Here is an 11,839-nt window from a genome sequence, read left to right on the forward strand (position 1 = left end):
AGGGTGGCTCAGTGGGTTAAGCCGCTGCCTTCGGCTCGGGTCATGATCTCAGGGTCCTGGGATCGAGCCCCGCATCGGGCTCTCTGCTCAGCAGGGAGCCTGCTTCCTCCTCTCTCTCTGCCTGCCTCTGCCTGCTTGTGATCTCTCTCTGTCAAATAAATAATAAATAAAAAATCTTTAAAAAAAAAAAAAAAAAAAAAAGAGGGAGAGAGAGAGAATCTTATTCTAGCCCAGTCAAATACCATGAGAATGTTGTTTTTGATGATCTGTCCCTCAGAGAATTAGTTTAGCCTCATATTAGCTCTCTTGTTCCCAGTTTTGTGACTTAGCCTTTTTTTCCTCCTCCATCTTGAATGAAAGTCTCTAATCTAATGTACTGAAGTTGTTAGTGAGATAGTCTAAATGGATGAATTTTCCATATGGTATAACGTTCGCAGTCTAAATGCTGGACCGTTTTATACTTTAGCTTGGGTTCCTCTGTTGAAAATCTTGCTGATTTACTCTTTACTTCCTAAGAGCTGGTCACAGACAAATACTCTTACACGTCTTTGTGTTGTAAGTGATATTGTTTGATGCCAGTGGATAGGAGGAAGGGAAAGGAGGATAATGCCACAATTACAGTTTGGTATTGTTTGGAAGTTTTAATTAATGAAAGAAGACATAATGCATAAACGTCAAGAATACGTATCTATTCTCTATCCAAAGATGGTAATAGCTATATGTACATTTAGAAAATCCTAGAGAATTGTTCAGAAACTACTGGAATTAACATAAGAATTTGTAATTTGACTGTGTAGACAATAATCATGGAGAAATCAATAGCATTTCTGTATACCTTCTAGCAAATATGAAAAAGGGATGCTTTCATACTTCATGGAAGTTTAAAATTCCAAGAAATCAATTTTATTGAGATGGGTTTTTTCAAAGACTTGCCCAGAGCTCAAAGGTGATTTGATTAATTAGTGAAAAAGATTGTGTTCCAGGTAGGAATAGTAAATTACTTAGAGATGTTATTTTTTTACAGAGTCATTTGTACCTAAACAGAATCTTAACTTTTTTTTTTTTTTTGAACTCAGTAAAGTGATTTTAGAGTTCTTTACAGGATGAAATGGGTGAAAACACTGAAGTTTGAAAGATTTTTTAAAAAAAGAGTTCTATTATAAGCTATAAGGCAAAGCAATAGACATTAAACAGTGTGATACTATATAAAAGTAGACCAATAGACCTGAATAGGAAGCTCAAAAATAGAATCTCAGTATAAGTCAGCTTTCAGACACAAATGAGGAAAGAAAGCTGTGTTTAATATATGATGTGGGAAATGTTACAGGCTATTTGGGAGAAAAAAGTCATTTTTGTTTTCCTCTGGAAAAGTTAAATTTCAGATGATGAAAACAATTGTCTTTCCCCCCCCCCTGTAGCCCAACACCCTTTGAGAATGTCATAGACTCTCAGTAATAACAAGGATGAAAACAGCTGCTAATCTCAGGGGGTGAGGAGGGCTGGATACATGTAGGAGTGCATCTCGGTGCTTGAAGGTCTTGACGGGTTTGGAGAGGCTCCTGGGAAGTTCCGCCACCCCTCAGAGGGGTCACTGCTCCCCTCCCCTTTCAGCGGCCTCTTTGTGTGGGGAGGCACTCGTTTAAAGAGTATAAGAAGATATAAAAAGATACTTTGGACATTAGCTTTTCTTTCCCAAGTGTCATTCTTTACCTGCACGAGCTTTCTTTCTGAGGGAGAGTCTGCTGATATAACAACTAGGAAGAGGAGTACGGTAAACTCCGAAATAGTGGGAACAGTCTGAGAGACTGCGCAGAAGTCTTACAGGACTGACGAGACGAAGGATGTAGCTACCTGGGAGGATAAATGCGGATTTGATAACAAATGAAATCAAATAAACAAAAATAGAATTCCCAGCAATAGAGTTTAAAAGTGTCTATATCTGTATATACGCTTTCTGGCTGAGAGGGGGTGTGTCACTGGATGCAGTATGTACAGCTGAAGAGAGAACTGCTCGTTTGGAAGGTAGATCTGAGGAAAGTACCTGGAATGTAGCCCCAAGGGAAAGAAGTTGGAAAACAAGAGAGGGTAAGAGATGTGGAAGACAGATTCTAAATGCAGTTCTAGGAGACATTAGAGAGAATGGGGAAGAGGCAATATTTTGATAGATGATAGCTGAAAATTTTCCAGAATTTTTGGCAGACTTAAGTTCTAAGAAGAAAGGTGCACAGGATTCCTGAGCAGGAAGAACCAGGACTAAATCACCTAACTCAGACACTTACTACAGACAGTACTTTAGAAAGACAAAGCTGCATTTAGAACAAAGGAGTAGTCTCTAGAAACAACGAAGAATTAAGGTCAGAAATGTAGGTTAATTAAGCCTTCATATTCAAAAACCAATAACAGTAGTACTGGTAATGATGACTCCTGTGGGGTGTTGAAGAGAAGGTGAAACTGAAGTCATAGCCACTGGTAAGAGGATAGTACACGGAGGCAAAGAAAGAAAAATTCCAAGAAAAAAAATCAGCAACAAGAAGCAAAGGTGCAGGCAGTGTTACTGAATGCCTCTCATTGTAGAACATGGCCTCCATGTTCTATCCCACAGTGCTAGATGGTACAGAATCGGTAAAGAATTTTAGTGGCTACCCGTGAAGGTCTGTGTCATGAAGGTAGACAGACCAATTAACATACAGTCCCATGAATGTTTTTATCTCCTCCATAGATAATATGTTTTCTTTTAAGGTCAATGCAGCATTTGTACCCTTTTGCTTTTAGATTTTCCTAGTGGAAAACGGCAATCTAAATTGTAGTTTTGTACCATCCCACCAGCTTCGTTTTAATTCTTGTGTATGGCTTGCTAATTACTCCAGGGTTTTAGCCTTCTAAAAACGGTGGTAATGAGATTTAGGGGCTTGGTTTTTTTTCCTCCCTCACATCCCAACCAGGCTCCTAATCTGTCTGCCTCGGTATTGCAAAGCTGTTGGTCATCTTCTCATTTCTGGCACCCTTCTCTCGATGTCTCCCTCCTGGGTTCTCATCAGCCACGATTCCTCTTCCCCCTCATCATTATTATTTCTAACTGTTGCAGCTTCTGACCTCTACCACTTTATGCTTTCTTAGTTTCCTGTCCTATTTTTTTTCCCTTTTACCTATTGCATTTTTTTTTTATGCTTCTGGCTTTCACAGAAGGATGCTGGTCTTTTACAGTCATCAACAACCAAGTGAAATATTGATCTAGCATAACCTTCAGGTTTTTTGGTTATCATTTGTTTTTATTTGTTGTGGGTTTTTGTGAATCTCCTGGCTTTGTTAACAAGTAAGTTTTATTTCAGGAGATAAATTGCTTTGGAAAGCTGAGGGCTTCTGGAGGTTGGTCTCTGAACAGCTGTTCCATTATGAACACTATGTTAATAAATTTCTATAAAAATCTTGAAATCTAGCTGTAAATAGGTTGATTGTATACCCAGAAACTCTGCTGAAAAGGTAAATAGTAAAGATTATCAGTCCTTTTGGTAGAGTTAGTTTTTTAAAGATTAATGACAATCTGTAGTAAAGTAATTAGTTAGTTAATTTAAGATTTTATTTATTTAAAGAGGAGGGAGAGCACGTGTGCGAGCAGGGGAAGGGCCAGGGAGAGGGAGTGAGATCTCAAGCTCTCAGCGAGACTCCACACTGAGTGCTGATCCCAACCTGGGGCTTGATCTCTCAACCCTGAGACCATGACCCGGAGTCGAAATCAAGAGTTGGACTCCCAACAGACCGAGCCACCCCAGGAGCCCCTGTTGTGAAATATTTAAAAGGACAATGTGAATAAATTGGTAACACTGTGACGGGCGTGTAGTAGGAGCTTACTTGGTATTTGTTGAATAAATGAGTGATGGTCTAAAGAGACAGCATGCTTTCATGGAAAGAATAGTCAGTGGTTGATAGGACACCAGGTTTCTACACCTAGCTCTGCTTTAAGTTGCTGGGAAGCAATGACTATTCTTTAATAGAACTCAGGGCCTTCATTTTAGAAGTGAAACATTGGGTCTGTCCCATTCAGAGACATAAGAATTTATTTTCCTGTTTCAAGCACTAAATGCTTTTTAGATTTTGAACAGTTCATCAATAGTTTAATGGGTTGTTGATTAAAAATACTTTTTAAATTTGGACAGTTAAGTTGAACCAAGCAATTTTAGCTTCTGGTTATTATTGTTCAGACAGTGCTTCTCGCTGCAAATTTATTCCTTTATTTTTCTGCTGACCACTAAGGGGACTTTTGGATATGAAAACAAAGATAAGAACTCATTTTTGCGGTTTTATGCAATTTACATGTAATTAATTAATCTGTATTATTGTCTTTCACCTGTTGTTCGCATGACCTGGGGATACCATCAATGTCATAGGATTTTCTGTCCTCAAATACTGCTGGGACAGCTTCATGTTCTGACTGAAGCATTTTGTAGAGAAGTCATATGTTTCTTTCTGCATGTTTTTAGATCAGCAGGTCAAAAAGTACAAGATTGTTACTTCTATCAAATTTTTATGGAAAAAAATGAGAAAGTTGGAGTTCCTACAATTCAGCAATTATTAGAATGGTCTTTTATCAACAGTAACCTGAAATTTGCAGAGGTTAGTGATATTATATTTTATGGGACAGTGCTTAGTAATCTTGAAACTACTACTAGATTTAATAACTGTTAATTTTACCCCACTGAGAACACAGTAACTGTTAACAAAACACAAATTAAAAAAAAAAGTTCAGTGTTTAAGTTGTGTCCTTGTAGAAAATGCCTTAGAATTAAGATTGAACTTTCTGGATTTTTGGTGCCAAAGAAAATATAAAGTTAATTTGTAACTTGAAAAATTTTAAGTAGTTTTTGAGGGAAAAGAAGAATTGTGTTTTTTTTTAAACTGTCATTTTACCCAGTTTAACATTTTACCTAAGCATATTAGCCAAACATCAAAAAAGAATGTTTACTTTTCCTTCAACAAGAGACAAAATAAATTCACTTATATTGGTTTGTTAGTGAACAAGTGATAGAAATTATTTTTCTTTTATTGTTTTCTGTGTCTTCATGATCTTAGTGGTACATGCTTGTGGTTTATTTTTATTGAATTTATTTCTGAAAGAATGTTCTGGTAAGGCTTTTAACGGCTACAGTTATTTGTTGAAATAGAAGGAATGGTGTCCTTGGGTGACCACAGTTTCTTTATTATACTTGCCAAAACAATTTTTCTAAAATGTTTATTTTAAATATAAACCCACAGTGGAGTGTTACTCTAGAATGTCATCATATTGTTAGAGCCCCAGGGTTGTTGACCTGCCCGACCTCTGGGTGTCCATGGAATGGATCCTGGACCACTTGAGAACTTGTGGCTCAGTGGTGCTCTGGCCATCACATTCATGTTCGGATCCCGTGAACAGGCCATCCGTGTTACGGCAGAACCACTACTTGGCATGATGACCAGAACTGCTTTGGTTTCATAGGGAAATTTTTTTTCAGCACTTCGATTCTAAAAATACGTTTATCTTGTTTTTAGGCACCATCATGTCTGATTATTCAGATGCCTCGATTTGGAAAAGATTTTAAACTGTTTAAAAAAATTTTTCCTTCTCTGGAGTTAAATATAACAGATTTACTTGAGGACAGTAAGTATAAGATTTTTTAGTTTGTTTTGTTTATTTTTTGCAAATAGGCCAGTCTCATTAATTATGAGTCAGAATCTAACAGGATGCGGTTCTTCTAAGAAGCAATTCAGTATCTGAAGAGCCTAGAAATACTAAGCTAGTACTTCCAGTTCTAGGTGTTCCAAGAAAATAATCAGAGATGCAAGTCAATATTCTATATGCAAATGTATTTATTGTCACATGATGAAGAAATTAGGAACAAGCTATTTGAGAGAAGAGTAGTTAAATGGATTATGGTGTATCTATGCAGTGAAACCACTGCTGTTAAACTTCATGTTTGTGAAGACCAGACAGCATGGAGGTAGTTATGACATAATATTAAGTGAAAAGGGAGGTCGGTCCTTTCTATAAGAGGACCCCCCCCCCAAAGCACACGCACACACACACAGGGTTACATAAATCTGCAGATATAAAATTACTGGAGAAAATTCACAGTGTTGTGTCAGTGGTTATCTCTTGCTAACTGAAATTGTACATGCTTACAGTTTTCTTCTTTATGTTTTTTTGATTCTTTGAATTTTCATCAGATGTTTTCACACAATTCATAATTGTGTGAAAACATTCTAGAATACAGTGTTTTTAAAAAACTGTCACTTGTCACTGTTTTTAAACAATTGAGCACCTGGGTGGCTCATTTGGTTAAGTGTCTGCCTTCAGCGCAGGTCATGATCCCAGGGTCCTGGGACTGAGCCCTAAGCCCTGAATCAGGCTCCCTGCTCAGTGGGAAGCCTGCTTCTCCTTCTCCCTGCCTCTGTCCCTGCTCTCTCTCAGTTGCACTCTCTCTCTCTCTCTCAAATAAATCTTAAAAAACAAAACAAGACAAAACAAAAAACCAACTGTCACTTGATCATAGAAAATGTCTTTTAAAGATATCCCGAGTCCATGGAAATACAGCATAACATTTATGGGGACAGACAGGGGTGGATGTGTTGAGTCTAAGTCCCCAATGAAGCTTACCTTTTCCTTTTAATTTTTTTAATGGAAGAATGCATGTTTAGAGGCCCCGTAACCTCTCTCCCACCCCTGCCATTTCAGCCCCCAGGCAGTGCCGGATATGCGGGGGGCTCGCCATGTATGAGTGTAGAGAGTGTTACGACGACCCTGACATCTCCGCCGGAAACATCAAGCAGTTCTGTAAAACCTGCAACACTCAAGTAAGTTTGACGTCCCTGAATGGAGGTTCTCTCCTTAAGTAGGAAGTTACTGGTAGTTGGAGACATTTCAAGTTTTGGAGAGTTTTCATGATTAACTTGAATTCATCATCAAGAGGTGTGGCTCATGTGTCTTCTGATTCCCCGGGGGGCTGTTGAGAAGTACTCTGTTGCTGTTTATAGGGTTGAGTTCAGTTAGAGGAGGTGGGGCCCATCTGCTGGCGACACTGAGTCTGGCTCACGAGTGACATTCTCTTCATGGTCCATCTCAGGTCCACCTTCACCCCAAGAGACTAAACCACAAATATAACCCAGTGTCACTTCCCAAAGATTTACCTGACTGGGACTGGAGGCACGGCTGCATCCCCTGCCAGAAGATGGAATTGTTTGCTGTTCTCTGCATAGAGACGAGCCACTATGTCGCCTTTGTGAAGTACGGGAAGGACGACTCGGCCTGGCTCTTCTTTGACAGCATGGCTGATCGGGATGGTATTTTATTTTATTTCTATTTATTTACTTTTTAAGATTTTACTTACTTATTTGAGAGATAAAAGAAGAGAGAGAAAGGGAGAGCACCAGCGAAGGGAGGGGCAGGGGGAAAGAGGGAAGCAGACTGCCCGCTGAGCAGGGAACCTGACCCAGGGCTCGATCTCAGGACCTGGGACCATGACCTGAGCTGAAGGCAGATGCTTAACCGACTGAGCCACCCAGGTGCCCCCAGGATGGTATTATAAGAACTTCTCTTCTACATGTGGCACCGTTTTAGTTTGTAATGGGATAGAGTTCATAGAGTATAGTCTGTTCTGAGTAATAGAATAGTGTCTGTGGAAAGCCTCTCAGGAGTATGTTGGTGCCGGAGTCTTTCTATCTTGAAATGCATATGCGACCCTGTCACTGAATTGAGGAATAATCGCATTGTGATATTTTGACACACATGTGGTTTTTATTAAAGGAAGAATCCTAAACTTCTTATTTTAGTGCTGAGAGGTTTTCCTTTCAGCTTCCATCTCCTTTTACTCTCGGGCTCCTCTCCTTGTCCGTACCTGCCATAGTCGCCGTGTTGTCTTCTAAATGATGAAGCAAAGAATAGAAATTAATTTCTTCTTTGGAAAAATAAGCCTATTTTGCATGTAATGTTTCTTCCCGAAATGGGGAGTGTGCTGCCTCTTCTGGGCCGTGTTCGAGGACGCTTCGGCATAATTTAACAAGCACCTAACGAGCGCGTGTGCAGGAACAGGGGCTCTCACGTAGCTGGAAAGCATCCGGGGGTCGGACATTTGGAAAAGCCTTTGAGAGGCTGGGCCGGGAGAGCCTTTCTGGGAGCCCCTAAAACCACCCCAGCGTTGTCCTTCAGTCTGACGATGTGTGAAACAAAGCCTTGCGAGCCTGGCACAAATACGTATTTAAAATTTAGGGAAGTGAAATATCACTCATTTCGCTAGATGTGCTCTAAACCTGATGATCTCATGGTGGAGTGTCCAGGTCCTTCTGTCTGGGAAGGGACACAGGACGTGAGGAGTTGGTTGTTGTGTGATTACGTATATGGAACCCTATTCCCTCACTAATTGCAGAGAAGCCGATAAAATAGGTTTTGGACTTCACTCAGGATATGCTTCCTTTTACTAATTTTATTCCATTGGCCCCAGGATCCTTTGAGAAACCAAGAAGTGAGAACACTAAGACTTAAAAGGACCCTTGAACTTCTAGGAATCAGAAGTAAAATACGGTCCTTCAGATCTTGGAAGGCAGCCGCCGCTAAATTTAGAGTTGTAAAATCACTTTGGTAGGTCAGGGCGGCCAAGGGGTTTAGAACTCGCCTGCCCTAAATAGGGTTCTAACTCTTTTCCTCAGGTGGCCAGAACGGCTTCAACATTCCTCAAGTCACCCCGTGCCCAGAAGTGGGGGAGTACCTGAAAATGTCTCCCGAGGACCTGCACTCCCTGGACTCCAGAAGGATCCAAGGCTGCGCACGAAGACTTCTCTGTGACGCGTACATGTGCATGTACCAGAGCCCGACCATGAGTCTGTACAAGTAATAGGGCATCTGGGCAGGGGCGGCGGCCGGAGGCACGGTGGTCCGCTCTCATTTGCCCCGAGCTGCCGGTTTTGTTCCGCGTCCATTGCCGGCAATGGATGTCTTTGTGGTGGTGACCCTGCCGAAAAGGAGTCCTGTGTTTAAAAAAAACCCATTGCTTTTGTGTTACCGAAGTATTTAATAAGAAGCATTTTGCACTCTAGAAAGTATGTTTGTGTTGGTTTTTTAAGAAGTCTAAATGAAGTTATTAACACCTGAAGCTTTAAGTTAAGTGCATCGATCCTACGATATTTTTGGAAGCATAAAATTTTAATTGTGACAGTTTAAAACCTCTTTTAGTCCATTGAGGATGTAAATAAATGTGTCTTCTTTATGGACCAAGGATATGAAATCATTTTTCCTTTTAGCTATTGGTTGCCTTGAGGAAGAAATATGTTGGCTTTATTCAGAGTCTGCTTTCAAACCAGTTATGATAATTGTGCCGAGCTTGATTTGTTAATTCTCTCTTATATAATGCTGAGTCCCGCATGCACGCACCCCGCTGAGCTCCTGTGTCTCTGCTGTAGTGGCCAGAAGAGTACTTCCATCCCTTTAATGGTGGTGTTTTCTATTTGTTCTGGTTTTGAGGCATCTCAGTGATTTTTGTCATAAAACGTCTATTTTTGATGTAATTTTCCTGGGGGATTTGAATATATAGCAGTTGAAGCTCTTCATTCACACCAGTAACCGTCAGCTGAGAAGTTTGGTTGTTGTTGTCGATGTTGTTTGGTTGTTTGTTAAGGCTCTCTAAGTATTTTATGGAACAGGGCACAGTGAATTTTATGAAAGGGTCGGGGTGATAAATAGATTTCTACACAAATATATTGCTCATCAGAAAATAAAATTGAATCTGGAAAACTCGTGAAGATCTCCCTGAAGAGATGTATTGGCTTTCTAAACCTCTCCTGTTTTGAGGAGGACTGTCCAGAGCGTAAGCGAGGTCGGCCGGTCCGCTCACTGAATCCGGCTTGATTTTGCGGGAGGTCATGGTAGTTACGGGTCCGATACGTTACGGAAATGTTTGCGGCAGCTTCGTCGTCCTCCTGGTGAAATACGTAGAACATGGATGTGTTCTTAGCTCATGTCCACAGCACGTGTCTAGAGCACAAGTGGATGTTGTAGACTGGAACTGCAGATTGTAAACGTCCGTGCCATGGAACGTGCTGTGGTCTGTGTTTTCTCTGAGTGTCCTTTTGTGGTATTGTTGTCCTTCTGGAAAGACTTCCTAACCACGCAGAAAGAGAAGAGTTGTCATGTGTATCTAGCACATGACTTCCTAAAACATTTAGTGTCAAATGAAAGTAGAAAGAGTCTTTACAAACCCCGCAGTTAGTTTCTTTTAAGTCATGTTTACCTTTGGTCCTGTCATTCCATTTTGCTAATATTTATTAGCTTTATAAATTGTAGTAAGGTACAAAAACCCTTTCTTTCATCTTGTAATTTTTTTCATTTTTGAAATGAAAAAGCACATAAATTTTGCATGAGGTTTTGCTGAATGCTTGAGTGGGGCTGGGAGGTGGGTACTGGGTCAGGGGTTGGGGGTACGGAACCCAGGCCAATGTGGCTGGCGCCACTCCTGTCCTCCTTGGGAAACAAGGGAGGGGCCTGGGGAGCATGATATCTGAGGTCTCCCCCGGCTCTGACCTTCTGCAAGACCGATCACCCCTCAGTAAGGCGGTGTTGAGTGAATAAATGGATGAATGAGCTTATCAATGTGATTTTAAAAAAATTATCTGGAGGAATGACCAGGAATCTCTGTCTAGGTAAGAATGGATTTAACACTTAAAAAAGAGAAAGTTCCTTTTCTTTGAAACAAAACACACGTTCAAGAAGGTCTGTCCTACCCAGCCTCTTGTGGCAGAAGGCTTGAAGAAGACTCATCTGGATGCATGCATGGGGTTTCCCCCAGGATGTGGAGGCTCTTTCCTGGGGGAGGGGCCGCATCCTTTAATGATTTCTAAGATCTCCTTCAAGTGGAACCTTATGTCCTTTCACTGTTACCTGGGGGAGGGAGCACTCAGTAAGGGGAAGCTGGGGCCAGGCGTGGTGTTCTCTGTGGAGGGGTGAGGCTCTTCCCCTGGCCCTGGATGGTCCTTCTGGGTGGTCCCCTCCTCGTCCCTGTCTCAGCAGAGCCCATGTGGCAAGTGGGCACTCTCCATACAGGCACCTGTATGGCACCTGTATGGTGGCACCTGTATGGCACCGGTGGCTGGCACCTGTATGGCACCGGTGGCTCATGTACCTGGTAATTTATTTAATTTTTAGCCTTAAATTTCCTTTAATATTTTCCTGTTGGCTTCTAAAATGTTTTGGTTATCCCTTTTTCCAAATCCTATCTAAAATCTAGATGGCAATAGAGTAGAATTATTTATAACATGGTTTATGCTTCATAGCTACAAATAGAAAATGTAACAAGTCCTTTTCGCCCACCTCCCAACTAAATTCACACTTGTAAGTGTGTGTGTGTGTGTGTGTGTGTGTGTGTGTGTGTGTGTGTGGTGTGTGTGTGTGTGTGTGTGTGTGTGTGTGCGTGCGCGCGCCCGCGCATGTGCTGCAGGCTTAAGGGGGAAAAGAGGGAGATGGAGGGAGGGGGGAGGGAGAGGAACCCTGTCGTGAGGTAGAGGCTAAGTGTGTTTGTCCCTCACAAGCAGCTTTATAAAGGAGTTACAGTTTGACTCCATCCCTGAAAGAATGTTTTGTAAGACTGAGAAAACACATGGAAAGCCAAGAGAAACAGTAACAGAAGTCAGTGACATATAGTTGTTAGAATTGCTAAGGATGACCTCCTTAGAATAGTTTAGGATTTTTGTAATTCATATTTGCCAAAGCATCGTAGGTGAATGGCTTCTTTCTGTCCCTTGGATTCATTTATTTTTTTCACCTAACCCATAATTCAGTAACAAGAGAAAGGCATAGTAATTAATCTTACGCAACTTGTATCGT

General features: G+C 41.0%; 1 protein-coding gene across 4 annotated transcripts in view; it reads left to right on the top strand.

Moving 5' to 3' along the window:
- The window catches only part of LOC111157321 (CYLD lysine 63 deubiquitinase), a 70,259-nt gene extending 58,885 nt beyond the window's left edge, over positions 1-11,374 (top strand). For 3 of the 4 annotated variants that reach the window (XM_022518632.1, XM_022518633.1, XM_022518630.1), the window contains 5 exons: positions 4,479-4,611; positions 5,524-5,632; positions 6,707-6,825; positions 7,095-7,311; positions 8,674-9,613. In XM_022518632.1, the coding sequence (XP_022374340.1) occupies positions 4,479-4,611; positions 5,524-5,632; positions 6,707-6,825; positions 7,095-7,311; positions 8,674-8,858 (763 nt within the window). In that variant the 3' untranslated portion in view covers positions 8,859-9,613. Of the gene's footprint in view, positions 1-4,478; positions 4,612-5,523; positions 5,633-6,706; positions 6,826-7,094; positions 7,312-8,673 lie in introns of all 4 variants that reach the window. The other variant, XM_022518631.1, reaches the window with a different exon arrangement.
- Positions 11,375-11,839: the final 465 nt, after the last annotated feature.

This window comes from Enhydra lutris, unplaced genomic scaffold (genome assembly GCF_002288905.1).
Source record: "Enhydra lutris kenyoni isolate GAN:26980312 unplaced genomic scaffold, ASM228890v2 scaffoldscaffold54, whole genome shotgun sequence".
NCBI lineage: Eukaryota > Metazoa > Chordata > Mammalia > Carnivora > Mustelidae > Enhydra > Enhydra lutris.